Here is a 20,097-nt window from a genome sequence, read left to right on the forward strand (position 1 = left end):
AAAGTAATTCCACCTATTTCATTATGTTGGCCCATGACATCAAAGGCAGATGTCGGTGGTATGGAGTAGGGCTTGTACCCTCCCTACAATACTCAGTTACATATTGTTGCCATGCAACAGATAGCAGCAGAGAGACAGCCTGACATGGAAGTGCATCTGAAGCAAAGGTGTGGAACTGAATTCCTTCATGTGGAAAATATTACACCCATTGACGTTCACTAACGCTTGCATTACATTTCTGGAGACCAGTAAAGCAATAGAGAGCATAACAAGACAGGTGAGCAGCAAGGTCTTCAACTACAGCACGCAAGGATCTGCTTAAATATGATCGCAGTAGGCACAGATATAAGAGAAAGAAACTGCTTACCTCTAGAAGGTCTGCGAGGTCCTCAGTTGGGCAGGGAACTCCTGATGAGACACCCTCATCTCCACTGCTTAGCCCTTAAATCAAGTCTGGGAGGGAATGGATCCTGGCTCTACCCCTTCCGGTCACTCACTTGAGACTGCTCACACCTGAGCTCCCCTGGGTTGGCCCTGCCTTCCCACCAGGTGCTCAATCACTGGTTCAAGCCATGACTTAGCATTACCACTACACAACCAACCAGAGGATGTTAGTACAGTGAAAATTGGACTGTGTGGGCAACATTTTCCTATCGATGACATCATCATAGCAGCTGTGGAGGTGTGGGTTAACTCCATTGGTGCAGATTTTTATGAGCATGGCATGCAGGCTTTTGTTCATTGCTGGTGAAAATGGATTGCTAACAGTGGTGACTGTTGAAAAATAGCATTTTGTAGCTGAGAGTTTTCTCTATCAAATAATGTGCCTGTGCTCTTTGTAACTGTTGTAGTTTCCATGGAAATAAATAGGAGGCATTACTTTTGGAGCAACCTACCTAATTACAACTCTGTTACATTTACTAACAAATCAAAAACATACCAACTTAAAAAAAAACAGCAACAAACAAAAGCCACCTGTGTACTAGCTTTGCAATTTGTTTTGTTTAGAAAAAAATAGTTATTTCTTCTCCTCATTGTGTGAGATGTACTACAGTTTAAGATCTTCATAAACAATTCCATTTCCCCCGCCTTATAAGTTTGAAGCTTTTTAATGATGGGAAGTATCAGGTAAATACGTTTGCCTCAAATGGAAAGGATGTTCTGTTTTCATTTTTGCCAGTGGCACTAATGAAAAGGATTACTCAGGAGTCCAAGAAGTGATGGGTTCTTGAATTAGGAAATTTCTGCCTCCAAAACTGCAGTCAGTGACAATCACCTGAAGCAGATTTACATCTAAAAATGCTAACTAGAGTTCTACAAATCAGTCTTCACAGAACAAGATTTGTCAAGAGCATCTGAACAGGTAGTTTTCTTTCTTTTTCTTCTCTTCCATTTTGCTTCTGCATATTCCTCTATCATCAACTCCATATTTCTACCAGTCATTTGTGCCATTTACAAATAATACATTTCTGGATTCTTATTCTTTTCATTTACTATATGTGATCTACTCCAGATCATCTTTAGCTTCTGGGTAATGAGTTTGTTATCAACTTGAATTAGAAACCATGGTAAGGACGCTATTGAAGTTCATCAATAAAATACCCATGTAGAGATGCTTACATTTATTTATTTGTTTTATGCAGAGTATCCCATATTTTAAAAAATTATATTGACAGCAAGTACTTTCTATGATTTTTCTTTGAAATTAGCACTTTTTATTGAGGGAGGTCAGAACAGATGATCTTTAAGGTCCCTTCCAACCCAAACCGTACTGTAATAATTGCAAGTGTCTTCATTCTACTCAGTGAAGGTGACAACCAGATCCAACACCATCTGGCTAGAAATTTCTTTCTTAAAAAACAAATGTGCTTCAGGCTAATATTCAGATATTCAGAGGAAAAGCTGGTAGTACAACAATTATACAATTGATCTTGCATAACACTGAGGCTGCTTTGAACATCTTTTAGTGTGTAATCAGAAGACAGCAAGAAACTGAAAAAAAAACTGTAACTGCAGACTGGTGGTAGCTGAAAAACCTATCACAGAAATTTGTGGTAGCCCAATTGTGCCAATCAAGCAAGTATGTGCTTTAGAGGAAGAAACTGGATTTTCTTCTCCTATTACTACTATCTATAGTTTGATAAATTTGCAAACATAAGATGGAAAAATGATTATGTTCATTCTTCAAGCTACATATACTTAGTTGACATTTCAATAACCAAATTGAGTTAGTTAACTAAAAAAGAAATTAAAAGTATGAAAAAAATTAAAGCCCAATCCACAGCTATGATAAGCTTTAATTAAAAAAAAAAAAAAGAACTAATAGCCACACAGTATAGAACCACAGTAGTGTACAATGTAACCTTGTAAACACTATGAAAATACTATCAAAATTATGCTAGGAAATAGAAAAGAATTGCACAGACGTCTTTTCCAGAATTAATGGAAGAAGTCATGTTTCATGTCAAGAAGGTTATGCATGAAAATGTTTTTCAGTGTGGTCTCTTTTGTTCGCAGTAGGAATTTGAACTTCACGATTCATTTTCTGTGTGTTTCAGGGTTCTGCTGATACCCATGACAATGTAAGAACGAAGAATATTTCACTCCTTCCACAGACAAAAAAAAAAAAAGCTGTTCTTGTTAGAATAGTGTTCCTAAAATAACCTATCTAGCTCACCTGGCCTTTCATGCCCCATACACATCTCCGTGTCTGTGACATATCCATTTACTTATAAAGTAACGGATGTTGGCTCTACACTTAACTAGAATGAAAAAATAGGGGGTGGGGGTACAGGAAATCACACGTTGCCGATGTCTTAGACATAATAAACGTTAAAAGGAATCTGCTGGGGATCTCTTTTTAAATACATAAAGTTCTCTGCTTTGTATTACATCTCTTCAATACGTTAGAAATATTTGAGATACTTAGAAAAGCTCTCGACAGAAGGCTCCACTTAGTTTCAATTTTAAAAATGAGAGAAACATCAGAGAAACATACTGTTTTCAGCCTATTCATTTTAAAACTTATTTTTCATTTTCCATTCTGTAATATTTACCCACAGCATGCCAGCAAAAGTAACAAAAAGCAAAGGCCAATTTTGATGCATGATGCCAAAAATTCTAGTGTAAGAACACATCTAATTTAAATCTACAACACGATAAATTCAGCTGTCTTTCTGCCCCACAACGCACGCCCATGCAAAACTCCATACTTGTGTTTTGCTGTACTGTTCTCATGAGAATTTGGGATAGAATATGTGCTGTTAAATCCCAGATGTAGCATAAAAAGAAAGAAGAATTCAGACAATTCTTCTATCACATCTGCCTAATGGAGGAAGGCTTTGGCATTTCATCCTTCTCTGCAATTGTTTGAAACCTCTCATTCAACTTCAACTAAAACTACTAAGAGTAAAAAATTCTTAGCTGCCTTGTTTTTGTGAAACCTGTCCAAACGTAATAGCAATATAGAAGTGAAAGAAGACTGTGGTACAATTTTTTTTCTTAAGCAATGGAAAATACATATATGAAAACATTTTGAATACATTAAGCATAGAAGGTCAGAGACTACTCCATTAAGTATCAGAAAACATCCTCCTAAACCAAGGACTTACTGTTTAAATGTCCTGAGAGCTAACAAAGCAAAGAGGTGAAGATGGTAAAGATGACAGGAGCCTTTATGTAATTAAGTTTAAAAGTCAGCCAACTGCAAGATAGACATTCACAAGAAAGCCAGCTCATTTAGCTGACAAATCTGCTTGGTAGCTGTTCAAGTATCCCTATTGCATTTTCTACATATATATCTAGCCATTTAAATACAGAAGGGACTGCAGGTAGTAAGTGTTCTCAGAGCTCTACAATTTTTATTCCTCGTTGAAACAGCACTCAGCGCCCTCAAGAGGACAGGCTTTACAAAGAAAATTGGAGGTGTATTCCCAAAGGCAGCTTACCAGGAAAGTTGCTTACAGTTTATTTGTTAATATCACATTCATTTAGGATAGCTGACAGGCTGACTCTTTGCATTTTCAATGCTGCAGAATAACCACTCTTATATTTTCATGAAAATAATCACAAGCCACCTTAAATTGGCTATACAGAATTTGAATTTACTTTTGTGTGTGTTAAAAAAAATAAAATGCGTAATTTTTTTTTTTTTGCACTGTGTATATATGAATGTATGAAAAGCTCTGAGAAATCACTGAATATTTTCCATTTAGATTCCCAAATACAACCAATAAGGGCAAATTATTTCATGCATATACAGAATAAGACACAAGTATATATTCTAAAACCTCATGAAAGTGATGCTGAAGGAGGTACAAACTGAGACAAGTTCAGCAAAAGCGAACATAGTACAACAGTCAGGAAAACCCAGTACATACATAATAAAGGCAGCTACATGCAACTCTTCAAGTAATCATCATTTTCCTCTGGAAGTTAACCTGGAACTGTTTATCCCCCTAGGATAAAGTTAAAAAACATAAATCCTATTCAATAATAGCTGCCTTCCAAATCAAAGTAGCTTTCAGGTTTTATTCTTTGCAGCCCTCAGAAAGGATGATTTGCACAAACTAAAACAATAAGTAATTTCTTCTCTTAAACTTCTTAAAAACCCTTAGTCTAAAATTAAATCAGTAGATTTAGGAATAGGAAAAATAAAACATACATACATAATTATTTTGAAGTTTTCTATGCAGCCAAATTGAAGGGAAAATGACGATAGAGTCAACACTGAGCTATCAGCCTAACATTTGTGCTCATTTTACTTTAACAATAACTACTGGGTCATGCTGTATTTCTCAGCAGGTTTTCAATAGTACAAATTTCTTTGCATATTTCCTGCTCTGAAATGGAAAAAAAAAATGTATTTACCTCAAAATTTTGGAGCAAATTTAGTCCTCAGTATACATTAATTACTGTTAATATTAAAAGAAATTACTGACTAGACAGCTGCCATGCAGGTAAGCTCCCTTCAGTTGGAATTGTTCTCCAGTAAAAGCTACCTGGGAATAACTTAAGACATAAGAATACCCAGAGAATTAAAGACAGAAGTATAACTTCTATGTTATTATTTTAAAAGTGATTATTTTATAGTGAAAAAGAAAATATTACTTTTAAATATAAACAAAAATATTTTAATTAACCAAGACTTAGAACTCCTCACTGTACATTTACATTACAGTGGACAGAATGAAAGAAAAAATGGAGTTACTAAAATGTCATAAACAGCTTGAGCAGCTGCATTTTATACCACATAGAATTATTATTTCACTCTAACAGATAAATACTGAGATCTTCAGCTTCAAATACTCTATCTGTACTGCTAAAGAAGTCATTTAACAGCATTTTTGTAAGAACAGTTTCATTAACTGCATTAATATGCAAATAGTTATCTAAGAGAGCAAATGACTATGTAACATGAAAACAAATGAGTATGTAATACGAAAATACTGTGGAGAGGCCCAAGGTGTACACCATTACTCAGCAACAATCAAACCATCAGTGCACTATTAATCCTGTGTCAACTGCCACAAGGGCATGGGGAAGGCAGTGCCAACTCAAGCGATGGCAAATACTTGTACGCATTTTGATACATTGGCTAAATACAGCACTCTGAACAGCAAAGAATGTGCAGCTGTGCTTTCCTTTTTGATAAAGGAGTTTGAGGATAAAGGATAATGGAGTTTGTGACACCATTTTCAGTTGAAATAAATACATTCTCTGCAAATTTTCAAACAGAATATATAGAGTTGGAATCAGATACTCAACTCAAAAATCTGTTAATGTCTTATAACCAGGCTTTCACAATCCCTCTCTGGCCAGAGAAAAATACCCTTTGCTTCACAACCACACCTTATTCACATCATCTCTTTTTGACAATACACACGTTTTGAGCAACTATTGTCAAGGATGAAATACATTTATTAACTATACATTTATTAACTGAAGAAAAGGATCCTAGGAGCATAGCTCTTAATTATCCCCAAAATAATATATTTTTCTGAGGAAATAAAACATTCTAAGTATAAGAACACACTAACTTGAAGAATATTGCGAAGAGGTATACTGGCAGCCTTACTGATGTCATTTTAACAGAAGAATGTATTATTGTGTCTTTAGAAGAAAGTAAATTTAACTGTCTCTATGAAAAGAGTGTCAGTTAAATCTCTGTTACAAAGGTAGAGCTTTTGCATTCTTCAGGCAATTAATCTGAGAAAAATCACAAAAAGTGATTTAATTGTGCAATTAGCAATGTAACTTTTCAGTTACCAAACTGAAACATTCTTATTTTCTACTACTAACTTAGGCTTGGTTTATTTTTGAAGTCAAAACCAATTAATTTAGATAGATAGAATTAATTTTTTGAAGATCAAAAAAAGAATCTTCCAATGTCTTCATAGTTGGTCCAGCAATCCCGAATTCCCATGTAAGACAGATCTGTTGTCATTAACATTAGTTATATTTATATTTTCAGCTTATTAAACTTCTCAAATACTCTGAGTTTCTGCCAGCAGAACCTAATTTACCTGAGAAATATTGATCTTTTATTTGCCCATCTTCCTCCCGTGTGCCCTAGGCAAGCTAATGCGTTATAAACAGTGGACTAGACTGTTGAAAATAAATCGAAGAAATTTATTATAGAGTTGAAAGCTTATTAAGAGTCACTCAAAAAAATTAAATGTCATCTCATTGGGTCAAAAGCATTAGGTGACCATACTTGTTATGCTAGAAAGATACATTTTCATCACAATCATTTTGCAAAACAGTAGATGTTGGTGTGTGTGCAAATACACAAGTACTCCTACGCATACATTCTGATACAGCTTATGGTTATCTTATACTACTTCCTAAAGTTTGGGTGTTTTTTTTTTTTTAATTGGTATTATTTTTATGTAAGAAGAAACATTACATGTTAAGCTAGGTACCGTTGGAGGAAACAGACAAGGATAAACTAAAGTTATGATCACTTGTGAGCAGATTCAAATAATCCTTCTACAATAAAAATACCAAAACTAAACAGGTTGGAATAAAAGTTCAAATGAAACCTTTTATTTTAATTTGAATCTCCTTACAGTATGGGCAGATGTGTATAGGCCTAGAAACTTGAATAATCAGAGAGAAGCCGGGAACAGGACTTAAAGTCAGCATTGTGTGAGAATTTTAATGAGAACAAACTGTATACCTATTCCAAAAGTAGACGGAATCAGACTAGCTAGAAAAAGGAACCATAAAGCTGAACTTATAATGATGCAGCTGTGCTATGTAAGCTGTACAAAACAACTAGCAAATTGTACTACAAGAATGAGAAATAAAAAGGCTCAAGTTATATGTAGTTTCAACTTGGATGAAAACAAATTAGGACGCTCCATTGCTCTAACAAAAGACTAAGGTTCTAAGCTCAGTATTAGAGACATTCTGTCATTCTACGCGGGATATAAAGTTCATTAATTTTTCCATGGAGTTCCATAACCAAAAGCTTTGCAAAGAAACTTGCAAGTGAGAAAATTGTATAGCAAGGTCTCTGAGCTCTCTCTCAGCAGAGCAGTGGACCCACGTCCGCTGAAAATAGGCACAGCTGCCTAAGTTATAGTGCAAGTCTGACAGCAACTTAAGTCACCAAACTTAAAAGAGAGAAACAAGAGGAAACATTTTGCCTCTAAAAAGTAGAGGGACAGAAAGTGATTCCTTCAGTGGGGAAGGCTGGTCCTGTACCTGACAGAGAAGGGCATTGCTCCCTGACATGAAAGCATTTGGCGAGGTTGTTTTATGATCTCCTTGAAGATCACTAAAATGAAAGGCCAAGGCAGAAATTTTACAACAGAGTAGGTGCGCCTATCCAGAGGAAGGCACAAGGTATACACAGAGAGGAAAGAACAATAGTTTCTTGTCATCAATAAGATAAATTAGACATACATGGAAGCAAGCTCCCCTAACTTGGGAAGAGTTTTTCTCCCAAACAAAGGGCAAGCAGATTCTTCTAAGAACAAGCAGTTAGTTCTTTAAGAAGCAGTTTCAAACCATAAGTACAAAGCTTTAGCTCTTTTACTAAGTTAACTAGGAATAAATAAAAAGAAATTCTATTTCTGATTTGTAAAAGGCAACGTCGTAGAAAAAATACCAAAAAACTTGTTCACGACAGCCGTTAGCAGGTCAGAAAATAATTTACCTATTCAGCTTCAGCAACTGCCTCAACAATTTTTATTGCATCTGCCAGGTAAAAGAAATTGCACAAAATGACTTCAATCTTATTTGAAGAATAAATATACAAGAGATCAATCTCCCTTTCATATTCTAAGATCAGTCTCTCTTTTCTATTCAACAAAGTACTGTTCTAAAAAACACTTAACTGGAAATAGATCAATTGCAAGTGAATTTACATTAGAATATATCAGCAGTTTTAGAATATATGAGCAGAATCAAAATAGTATGTAGTTCCACTATCATATATCTGTCTAGACTTTTCCAGCAGATGATGATGTGTGAAATAGTAGTTGACTTGCATTTTATTTTTGTGTTTTAGTGACCTCTAGTGGTTATTTATGTAAAAGTGTTTTTCAGAGATCAGCTTAAAAACCTTTTTCCCTAAGGAAAAAAAACGGAGGAGGACTGTTAATTCTTCAAAGGGCAACAAATCAAAGCCTTTTGGCATAAAGCACGTGAAAATTTATCATGTGAAGTGAGGATTAAGTTTCTTTACTTTCCTAAAGTTTTTCTACTTCTGCGGCTCAATGTTGCTGCTATTTAACAAACAGCCTGAACAACAAAACCAAAAGATTAATGGTGCAATTTAAACTTCAAAAATAGAGGAAGTGTCCTTAAGTAAATGCGTAACTGGGTAAAAAATGGGAAATTAAGGGTAGAAATGAAGAAATATTTTGCCATGAAACAGTCAGCAGTGCTATCCTGCACAAGTCTCTCTGAGGTCCCATGCTACTTCTAAAAGTACAAAAGAAATCACAAACAACTGGATGACGGACTAATGAAGTAACAAAACTACAAAGGGACTGTAACGCAGCAATAAAAATGGATAAGAAAACTTAGACATAGCACAGTATGCACAGAGGCAACAGTAATTCTGCCTTTTCATGCCACTCTGAACTGACTTTTTCTACTTGAGAACAAAATACTGGGGCTGGAGGAAAGAGGTGCACAGAGATCAAGTCTGCCCAACAGTGGTAAAAAAATAAAAATAAATGTTAGTAGTTACTAGGAACAGAATGGAAAGCAAATAGAAAATCAACTACCAGTAGATAGATCGCTTATGTGTTTGCATCTTATTAGAGGAAACTGTCTTGGTCCCCAGTCTTAAAAAGGCGAAACTGGGATCTGGAAAAAGAACGTAAAATGGCAAGAAGGAGCAACAAGATGTTAAGAGCTTCAGCACGAGGAATTAACAACGTTAGAACATTTCTATCTGGAATAGAGATGAGCAAAAGAAACAAACAAAAAGCCTTAAGCATCCCAACATAACTCATAACTGGCACAGATAAGATAAACATGAAAGCTTCTGCTTCCTGTGTAGTATAAGAACAAATGGGCCTCAGAATGACCCTATCAAGGGCAAGTTCACACCAAATGAATACTGCCTCACACAGCGTATTGTTTAACTACACAGGCTCTTCTCAAAGGTTGTTATGGATGATAAAACTTTTAAAGGGTTTAGAGGATTACTAGATGCATTCAAATACCTGGTTCAGGAAATCCTAGAGATGCTATTGCTGGAGGTATAGAGCGTATCTTGGAGAAACAGGAGTACATTACTCCTCTGTGCTTCTCCACATTTCATGTATTTGCCCCTGTACTACAGAAAAGCTAAATTAGCCCTTTGGACTGAGACGCACCAACCTTAGCTCTCTTTAGTAAAGGACGTTTTTTTTTTTGTTAGGGCTTACAGTTCTGGGACTGTATGTTACAGATTGAAGTCCTTAAGAACTGGATTACACAGTCATTTTAGATTATTAAATTCTGACTAGTCACAGCTTGATCTTGACATTTCCTAAATTACATCAGCCATCAAGAAACTTCAGCTGAAGCATCAGTTGGTTCATATAAGAGGATAAAATATAGTATATTTTATTACATTATATAATGTTGTTCAAAGTTAGTTATTTTTGTTTTTTTCTCTTTTTAAGAAGAAACAAGAAAATAATTCTAACTTTTAAAAAAAGCATCACACAACATGCAATAGCTGACAGTCCCAAGGAACGATAAACTAGCAGCTTGAGGGAGGCAGGAATCATGACTGTAGACCAGAATTTACTACACTGAAGACATTAAAATATTAGAATTAGATTTTTTTCCTCATTCTAGTCTTGTAGGCGTTCTAAAATATTTTTTTAATTGAGAAATTATTTTAAGAGGAAAATTTGCAATAAGAGGAAAATTTGCAATAACTGTCCCTACAGCAAGCACAACAATTGCCTTTTGAACAGCATTTTAACTCAAACTCATTGTCTTTAAAGTCCTTATTTCCTATTTAGTGCATATAAAATTAATTTTAATTCACGTAACAATGAGGTCAAAGTGGTAGTGAGAACTAATTCTTGTTTCTAGTCCCTCAGTGTCACTGGCACCAGATTTAACTTGCTTTTTTAAGCAGAGGCATATTTCTAAAAATGCTGAATTATATTTGTAAATGACTTATGTTCATATAAAACCAAAATAACCATAATTATTCTAGATAATGAAATTACAAGGTGCAATATTCAGTAAGCGGGGAAAAAACAAAACAACAAAAACCAATACATCAGGACCTTGACAAAAAGAACCTCCTTAGCTCTATTGCCAAAAAAGTTAGCTATTAACCAGTAACTGCATTTACTACATACCAGATCTGCACAGTGTAAAGGCATATGATCTCATTGCTCTGTACAGCATTCTGAGGAGAGCAAGTATAGGGGGGTGCTGGGCTTTTCTCCCTGCTCCTTGAGGACAGGACACATGGGAATAGTAGAGCTGTGCCAGAGGAGGGTCAGACTGGGCACTTAGGAATATTTTCTGTACTATGAGGATGGTAAAACACTGGAATGGGCTTAGCAGAGCGGTGGCTGATGCCCTGTGCCTGTGAGCGTTCAAAAGATATATGGACAATGCCCTCAGTAAAATGGCTTAGCTTTTGGTTACCTCTGACACGGTCAGACAGATGGACTCAATTATCTTTGAAGGAACTTTAACTGAACTATTGTATTCTGTATTTGCAAAGTGGGACAAGAAGTTGTGTTACTCACATTCAAATACTGACTGCATCTCATGAAGCAAAACCAACGTCAACTTCACAATTTAAACAGATATTGAAAAGCAGATACTGTTATGTTGTGTAGTGCTTATGTATAACAAAAAAAAAACAAATAAGATCACATTAATTATTCTTGAGTTTGAGTCAACTGCTGAGAATACAAAATGAACAGAAGATTCAAAATAGTTTTCATCTCCACAGAAAATCACTTAACTTTTCATTATATACATTCGTCAAGAATTGATAGAAATCTCAAATGAGTCCCAACTCCATTACTTCTTATAGAGGGGAAAAAAGATCTGTAAGAAGCAGTTGTACTATTTTTATGCTAATAATAATTACATTTCAGAACAGAAAAAAAAGTAAACACTTACTTTGCACATACACAAAACAAAAGTATGACAGTGACTACTTTATGTTCTGTAAAGGAGAGGGAAAAAAGGCTGAGATTTATCATACTCCAGTGTTACCAGAGCTTTCTAAATATCACAACCACAGCTACACAGAATGAACGCACAGGTTTATATATTTAATTGAATTATTTCCATTTTCAAATATGAAAGAAATAAAGCAGTGAAAATCTGACATACAAGTAAAAGCATTAACAACATTAAAAGAATGAAGTGGAAAGTTACCTCAGACACAGGTACGTTTTCTCCAAGCTCAGTTGTGTGCAGTGCCAGCAAACCAATCACTCGAGCCACTTTAGCACGTCTGCATATGAAATACATTTTTTTGCAAGTAAAGAAAAACTATTTCAAAAAATACCACAAAAACAATTATATCCTTCCTACGCGTATTTTATATAGATTACCAAGGGGAGGAAATATTTGAAGTGCTATTTACAGGTGAAATATGTCTTTTTGTTTTTTTTATGCACTACTGTATTATTTCTGTAGTTAAGCTCAATTTAGCAATAAATCCATGCATAAGACGTGTTTATACCCTTCAGCAATGAAGAATGGAGATTCTTTACTTTGTTATAGTCTTAACAATCAGTCACGCTCCCATTCAGTTTTCTTAAAATACTGAAAAACCCAACAGATCCTTCTAGGATTTTAGTATAGCTAACAAAAATGAAATGTATAGCAGCAAATCTGTTTAAAATGCATCACCGAAGAAAAAAATAAATGGAGTAATATCAACATTTATTAAATAAGCAGTAGAGGGCACTATCACCTTCAAATATTTCTAACATTTAAAAAAAAATCTACCATTAGAGATATTTTCCTATTATTATGGAATGGCTTGGTTTATTCAGCGATTTTAAGCAATAATATTTGATATAGTAAGTCATGTAGCTTTTAGGTAAAATTTTAGACATTTAATATAAACTGAGGTCTTACAAAAGTGGAGCATATTAATTTAATGCCAAAAAAAAGAGCAATGTTACATAAAACATCATACTGCCAATCAAGTACCACAACATTTTGAAAGGCCAAAAAAACTCCCCCAAAACCCTTATGAAGTACATCTGTAATGAAATTCAGTAATAATTCCATATTTGAACAAATTGATTAAAATAATTGTTACTTACATATCCCAGTTGGCAGCGGCACGCAGCTGCTGTATTAACACTGGAAACTATCATTTGAAGAAGAGAAGCAAATATTAATGATATAGTTATCTGATGCATCCCAATGATAAATAATAAAATGAAAATATTAGTAATTATGTACAATGTTTTTGGATAGCATTTGCAAAAAAAATTATAGACAAACACTGTGGACATTGTCCTACATATCTATTAAGAACAGAATTCCTGGGTGTAAAAATGGGATTATTTTCAAAATTCTTGCCTTAAGACAAAATGATAAACATATACCAGCTTGTGAAAATAAGCATTTTTTTCTTCATGAGTACCACTATGCAATGGAAAAACTGATGCTTTCATTTACAAACATAGATTATTATACTGTGTTATTGAACAGTTATTTAAGAAGTGAAATTGTTGGAAAATGCTAAAATAATGAATTCAAAGTTAACACACAATCAGCACTTAAGCATTAACTGCAAAATTAATAGCTTATTTCTAAAGTGTTCTGCTAATTGGCAATTACGTTATTGGATTATTGTAAAAATAATTAATAACAATTCTCCAGTGATAATAGAATACATATTTCCAGCATTTCTCCATTAGGAAAATAGATGGGGAATTCAATGCATTTTGTTTTTTTTTTGTTTTATACTTAACTCGCCTTTTCTCTTCACTTCAGTAGTTTTTTTTAATATACAACTAAATGCAGCTGATTTTTGCTACAGTGCCAAGGCTGCATAAACCATATTGATTCCTTCAGAGCTTTATTATTTACCAGCTGAGAGTTAATTAGCCTGCTTGCAACTTCCTTGTGGACAGCCACAGCACAGAGGTAATACAGTAAATTCAGTTTAGAACGTGCTGTTCCTGGATTCTTCTCGGTGGAATCAAGCAACAAACATGCTTGTTGCAAGAAGTCGTTCCAGTCCACATCTTTCAGAGATGACAACTTCTCAGCTAACATAAGAAGCAAACAAGTGGTTAAAAACCCTTTATGTTGTCTTAATACACTAGAAAGTAACATCAACATGAACAAATTAGTTATAAAATTTTAATCTAATCAGAATTAGAATATTTCATGCTGTTTCATTACAGCAAAGTTGAGGTAAAAACTAATGAATGTCAGCAAAATTCTCTCAGAAGCAATTGCAATAAACCTACAATATTTATTAAAATTAATATAGACAGAAGACAGATATCCATCTGGTTGGGCCTTAGGAGTAACTAAACACAGATAACTTCAAGAGAGATACAAGTCAACAGCCACTAGGATGATGAGCATAATCATCATCTCCCTGATCACTGTATGGGAACAGAACTTTCCAAACACTTCCTTATCAGTCTCAAGGACTAAATTCAATTCACTTTAGTAATCATACATTTCCTCACTTTTGGTTAGTTACTTACTAATAACTTATCTGCCATCCTGGCATGCTCCAGTACAGAATATTTAAGGACATGCTTTCTACCTTTGATATCTATTTTATATGTAAGTAACACTGTCTAATGAACATTTCATGTTAGCAAAGGTGAAAAGCAGTATGAATTTCAGGTATTTATTTTTTACTCTGTATTGTTTTAATGGTAAGGAAAAAGTGTCAATAAGCAGCACCAAATTCATTATCTTCAAAAACAAATCAGGAAAAAAAAAGCTACAACCCTAGAAGAGTTGCAACCACAAAGAAATTAAATTCATGGTAAATAAATATAGGCAATAACAGCTAACCACATCTAAACATCAGACTGATAGATTACATGCTTAAATGCAAAATTAAATGAAATACCACTTCCTTAAGTATTTGAGTATGGTCATTTTTGCCTAGGACGTTAGCCAAATTCAGAATGTTTTCTGCTACTACAGTCTTGAATAGAGCATGTTATATTCCTTTCCAACTATCAAATTTTTTAACAAACTGACTCTTTGTACTTCAGAGAAAGAAAAAACAAGGAACTTTGTCTAGGTAGAGGTGCTATCTGAATTCTAGGAGTAACTACTTGCCTAACATCCCTCTTCAAGCACTGTAAAGCCTAACAATACTACCCTAAATAGACCAGAGGAAATAGTTTTCAGAAATAATAGACTTGCTAGAGGTTAAAAACACCACAAGACAAAAAAGCATCCAGAAATCAACACTGTCCATTGGGAACATTTCACAATTATATGCAGGACTGCCAAGGCTACCAAGTATTGTAGCCCATCAGCACTACGCATTTCAACATCCTGTTTTCTTTTGCTTCCTTGTCAAATCTTAATCTGGTTGAATATCTCAGTTATTTACAAAAAAGAAAAAAGGAAAGAAAATCTGCTGTTTTTCCATGCTAAAAAAGAAAGTGTTGGCTGTCTTATTTTTAAGAGCTTTTTAAGAATGGCTTATAAGATGGGAGAAGAAAGGGTATATATATAACATTTACAACTTCAGCTTCAGTAAAAACAATTATGAATTTTCCCCTCACCTCAGCTGATTTACAAAGGGAGGCTATCAATCTTGCTATAGTTATACCACCATATACAGAACAAAGGTTTCAATGTCAGCAGAGCCATACCTGAATATGCTGGTATATGTAAAGCTTTTGAGTCAAATCTAACTGGCACTTGCTTCATTATCTGGAGAAATAAACACATCACAACCTGTTTTAATGCATTTTTTGAATGTTTTTCAGCAGTTAAACATGAAAACAAAGACACAAAAATGGTACAGGATGGCTGTACAAACCAATGCTTATTCTTGAGGAATTTTTCAAGGTTGAAAGGAGCTTACAGGCAGGATGGGGACCAGCTTTTTACACAGGTGGATAGTGATAAGACAAGGGAGAATGGATTTAAACTGAAAGAGAGGAGGTTTAGATTAGATGTTAGGAAGAAATTCTTCACTCAGCGTGGTGAGATACTGGCACAGGCTGCCCAGAGAAGCTGTGGATGCCCCGTCCCTGGAGGTGTTCAAGGCCAGGCCTGCTGGGTTCCTGGGCAGTCTGATCTAGTGGTTGGTAACTCTAACCATGGGACGGGTTAGAACTAGATGATCTGTGAGGTCCCGTCCAACCCAAGCCATTCTATGATTCTTATAACTTCAGGCCTTCCTTTCCAGAGTAAACAAGTTCATACTTTTTAGAAATACTATGTCTAAAGCTTAGAGAATGACAAAAGTTGTTCTGGAAAAGTTTAACACCTGAACTATATGGCTTCATGAACAGCTTTGTTTTCTTTATACCAAAACACACTCAGCCTTGTATTCATTTAAGTAATAGATATTAAAGCAAATTATCAGAAAATAAATCTACAAAACCACTGAACACAGCATTTAATAGCTTCTATTTATTGTAAGACATTATTTAACATTACTATACAACCCCAGAATAACTCTATTCTCCAAATTAGCAATACAATAGGACTATAAAAGACAGCCAAAAACTTGCATGAGAGCTTGCCAGATAACTGGGTGGAACTGCTTTAAAATTTGAATTACAAAATACAGGAAATGAGTTTCACCCTGATTAAAGATTTGTCTGCAAAACTAGCCTCACCCACGAGTTCCTGAAACTTATATCCTATTTTGCTATACCTTTGGATTGTCAATGATTGGTGTTACGATAAGATCAGATTCAGTGTAAATGAGCTCTTTCAATGCTGATTCCATATCTTGCTGACTTGAGCACACATTTTTAGCCTAGAACAAGAACAAAGTTTTCTGAAACATTGTTTTGCACAAAAGAAGAAAGTTTATGCTTACCCCCACAATATTTCACTTAATTATTATACCACAGAGTTTGGTCATGTAAGTAATATATTCTAAATAACTTTTTATTTGTGTAATTACAGATAGAGCCTAAAATTCCCAACTAAAAATTATGAAAAACATGCACATCGGAAGAAAGACACAAGTCTAAAACAAGCTTGCAACTTAAGTTTAAAAAGTAGATAGATAAGAAATATCTCTATCTTTTATGCATTGAATTAAAGAGAGACTAAACATTTTTCTCCTAAATTGGAAGCTCTGCAAACATTTTTTTTTTTTTTTAATATTTTAACACACTAAAGGAACTACTACTGGAGGAACTACTTTTCTGTTATAATTATAGGATGAGAAAGAAAGCTGTCTTTGTTGTACACTCTAGGCTAAGATTTTGACTATGATTATATTACTGCCTCTTAATATTAATTCTTCTACTCACCCTTGTCAAGCATGAATCCTTTTGTGGAGAATTTTGGATTGGGGCGATAGCAACATCATTGACATCTACTGCAGTGCTGGTTCTTGGAGTAGGACGAGAACTTCAGAAGACACAGAATACAGATTAAATCTCACTGCAGGTTACTGTTGTGAGGTTTTGTTTGTTTGTTTAGGGTTTCTGGTTTTTTTTATATTCAAGTCTCACTAAAGTCTGACAAACAAAAATGTTATGTTGTCCCCAGCAACATAACGTGATCTTCCTATCTTTAAGCACGTCCTGACAAAGTTAGAATTTGTCTGTCAGTTAGAAATAGGAAACTTTCTGGGTTTGTTTGTTAAATAAATGTAGTCTGATTGTTTTCTTGCACAGTCAGGCCTCCATAATGGACATGACTAATTCAATTCCTAGTAACAAACAAAATGCCAGCAGAATTAACTTGACAAAAGTCGTAATTGTTATTCCTCTCTTCCAACTGCCAAATCTTTGTAAGATAATGGGAATTAAAAACTGCCTCGTTTTCATAAATGAATGTGAAGTGGGATTACTTTTCCGTTTTTATTTTTTAAAAATCCTGTTTCAAAATTAGAAAACAAAAGTAAGGCCAGAGAAACGTAAATCTGCAATTTTAATAAAGCTGCTAGTAAACTAATTTCTTTGATTTGAATTAATGTATACTATCAAAGTGTTTAACTTTAGAACCACTAAAATTAGCAGGCCAAGAAACACTGATTTAATCAGCAACTTTAAATAAGTGTTTTCTTGACTTCCAAAAAGTAATATAGACATTTAGTTGCAAACTGGTTTTATACATTATAAAAAGCAACTAAACTAAAAAATACCAGTATCAGACAGAATTAAAGATATTCATTAAAGTCAGTGATCAAATGATCAACAGTTCTCATTCTTATTTAGATAAAAAATAGCATCTTTTATATATTTTCAACTGTAACTTAAATTTAAAAGGTAGAAATGAAGTGTTGCCTAACTATTCCCTACTAGCTAGATCAAACTACATGAAGAGTAGAACTTCAGTTCTACTCATAAGCTTAAGAAATTAAATTTCCTTAACTAAAAAAGCATGATTTTGAGCCAGGAGGAAGGACAAATTCAAGGTTCCGACATGCATCAAGAGGCGTGTGTGCGTGTGTTAGTGTACACGTATATAGTGTATACATATATATAGATGTCTATAAGATGTAAATACATTTTTTCCAAACTTAATTTGCTTCTACATATGCTTGAGAGAAAATCTCTCACTTTTCCAGTTCTTGTCTTGTTTTAAACTGAGATACAAGTTAAGAAAACACTGAATTGAACTAGTTGAAATGAACAAGACCTATTCCCTTTGCATACATAGAAGTTACTTCTGTCAAAAGCTGATTAAATTTCTGAGTAAATTTCTGTGCCAAATGACAGGTCAGCAATTCCCTTCCATTTCAATTCTTTAGAACATTAGCTTTAAGAAATTAAATCATACAAGCAAAGAGAGTAGCAAAACAACAACAATCTACTTCTTATGTTTCAAATGTTGTACAAAGTTTACTCATCATGAAATACATGATTTTTAAAAATACATTTTTAGATTACATGTTTTTATATAAACTGTTTGTACTGTCATTGCAATTTTTCTTCTCAGCAAATTCCTAAAGCAAAGAGCAAAAGATATTTTTAAATAGTAATAATATTATTTTTACTGTAATGGTAGAATGTAGAAACAAAATGAGTAGTAACACTTCATTAAACTGGAAATAACTGGAAAAGTAAACATACTATCATGCACAAAAGCCCTATTTCAGGTTATACAAGAAGCTTGAACAAGTATTGAATTTTAAACTGGAATATTTCTATTTGATGAGGACACGAACAAGATCTATTTTTCTAGATAATCTTCTTGGCTTGAAAGCTAGTACAAGTTTCAGAAACTATCCCGAACTGAAACATAGCACTGTTAAACCAAACCCATGTTTTTATTTAATATCTAGTGCAGTACTTAGTAGATAGCAATATCTTGTGATGAAAAGCGGGAGGCAGAATTTATTAGTGCATTTCAAGCTGTACAGTTCTTTTATAGCTAAAGTAACCATATTCAAAGCATATTCTCATATATCAAAAGAAAGAAGTTCTAAGCAGAGTCTTATGTTTAGGCAAACAGTTAAGAAATCAAAAGGCTCCTATCAAAATCAGTTTCATAAAGCCAAAAAAGCATTGCTTTAACTGCACGTTGTTTTAACTGCATTTCAAGTGCGTCTTAACTGTTAGAAAATTCAAAAGTAAATACTTACTTTTTATTATTCTATTTGTAATATTTTGTATTTTAAGAGATTGGGGGGGGGGGGGGGGGGGAAGACTTTCAAGGGTTTTCTGACTGTTCTTTTGATTTTCATACCTGAGAAGAAATATGGATTCATTTGATTCACCAACTGCGTTTTTGGGGCGCAATTCAGTCGGATTTTCTACTGAAAAGAGAATATGAACTTGCATTTAAATGTTAAAATAAACAAAACACAGGGAACAAGCATGTTGGTAAGACCAAAAAAATAATTTAAAATAACATAATGAATACTACCTGTTTTGAAAGAATTGCTTAGTAGCTTATTATCTGCTCTTGAAGATGGTAGGTTTTTACAAGCGTCTTCCAGCTCTTTGGTATTCCATGACTCCATGTCTTCATTGCTGTTTAATAAGAGATATTAATTAAAAAGATTTTTAAAAATCAGCTGGATCATATCCATTACTTATTGCAACTATCAACATGGAATTTAGCTGTCATTCTCATAGATCAGCTTCCTGTTGTAACATGAGCTACAAGTACTTTTTATATTAGTAATGGCAATGATGAAAAATTGCTTTTGAAAAAACGACTTGGTGAATATTAAAGAGCTCTCTAGCTCTCATAGTACAACTGGCATTGAAGAAATTAGGAATACATTTATACTCTGGAATACCGGAGTAATCTTGTAAGTTTTAGAGATCGTTCAATCTTCAGAGAAAAAATTCACAGCCAATGTACTTCTAATATTAAAGCCTGTACCATGCATTAAGATCAATAAAAACTCTTTTTTTTTTTTTTTCCTTAAGGATCAACATGTTACACTTAATTTCAAGTTTTTCACTTTTGCTTCTACATTTCTCTGTACTGTTCACATGGAACTAGTTC

The 20,097-nt window shown here is 34.1% G+C and overlaps 1 protein-coding gene across 11 annotated transcripts in view; it reads right to left on the reverse strand.

The window, feature by feature from the left end:
* ULK4 (unc-51 like kinase 4) overlaps positions 1-20,097 on the reverse strand; it is a 221,747-nt gene that overhangs the window by 189,512 nt on the left and 12,138 nt on the right. For 10 of the 11 annotated variants that reach the window (XR_002436196.1, XM_021389301.1, XM_021389302.1 and 7 more), the window contains exons 10-17: positions 19,507-19,613; positions 19,327-19,396; positions 16,941-17,040; positions 16,331-16,435; positions 15,315-15,375; positions 13,546-13,727; positions 12,771-12,817; positions 11,869-11,947 (exon numbers count right to left, since the gene is read on the reverse strand). Coding sequence is in view for 10 of the 11 variants with exons in the window: in XM_021389301.1 (XP_021244976.1) it covers positions 11,869-11,947; positions 12,771-12,817; positions 13,546-13,727; positions 15,315-15,375; positions 16,331-16,435; positions 16,941-17,040; positions 19,327-19,396; positions 19,507-19,613 (751 nt within the window). In the remaining variant the exon portion in view is untranslated. The remainder of the gene's footprint in view (positions 1-11,868; positions 11,948-12,770; positions 12,818-13,545; positions 13,728-15,314; positions 15,376-16,330; positions 16,436-16,940; positions 17,041-19,326; positions 19,397-19,506; positions 19,614-20,097) is intronic. The other variant, XM_021389306.1, reaches the window with a different exon arrangement.

Source organism: Numida meleagris, chromosome 2 (genome assembly GCF_002078875.1).
Source record: "Numida meleagris isolate 19003 breed g44 Domestic line chromosome 2, NumMel1.0, whole genome shotgun sequence".
Lineage (NCBI taxonomy): Eukaryota > Metazoa > Chordata > Aves > Galliformes > Numididae > Numida > Numida meleagris.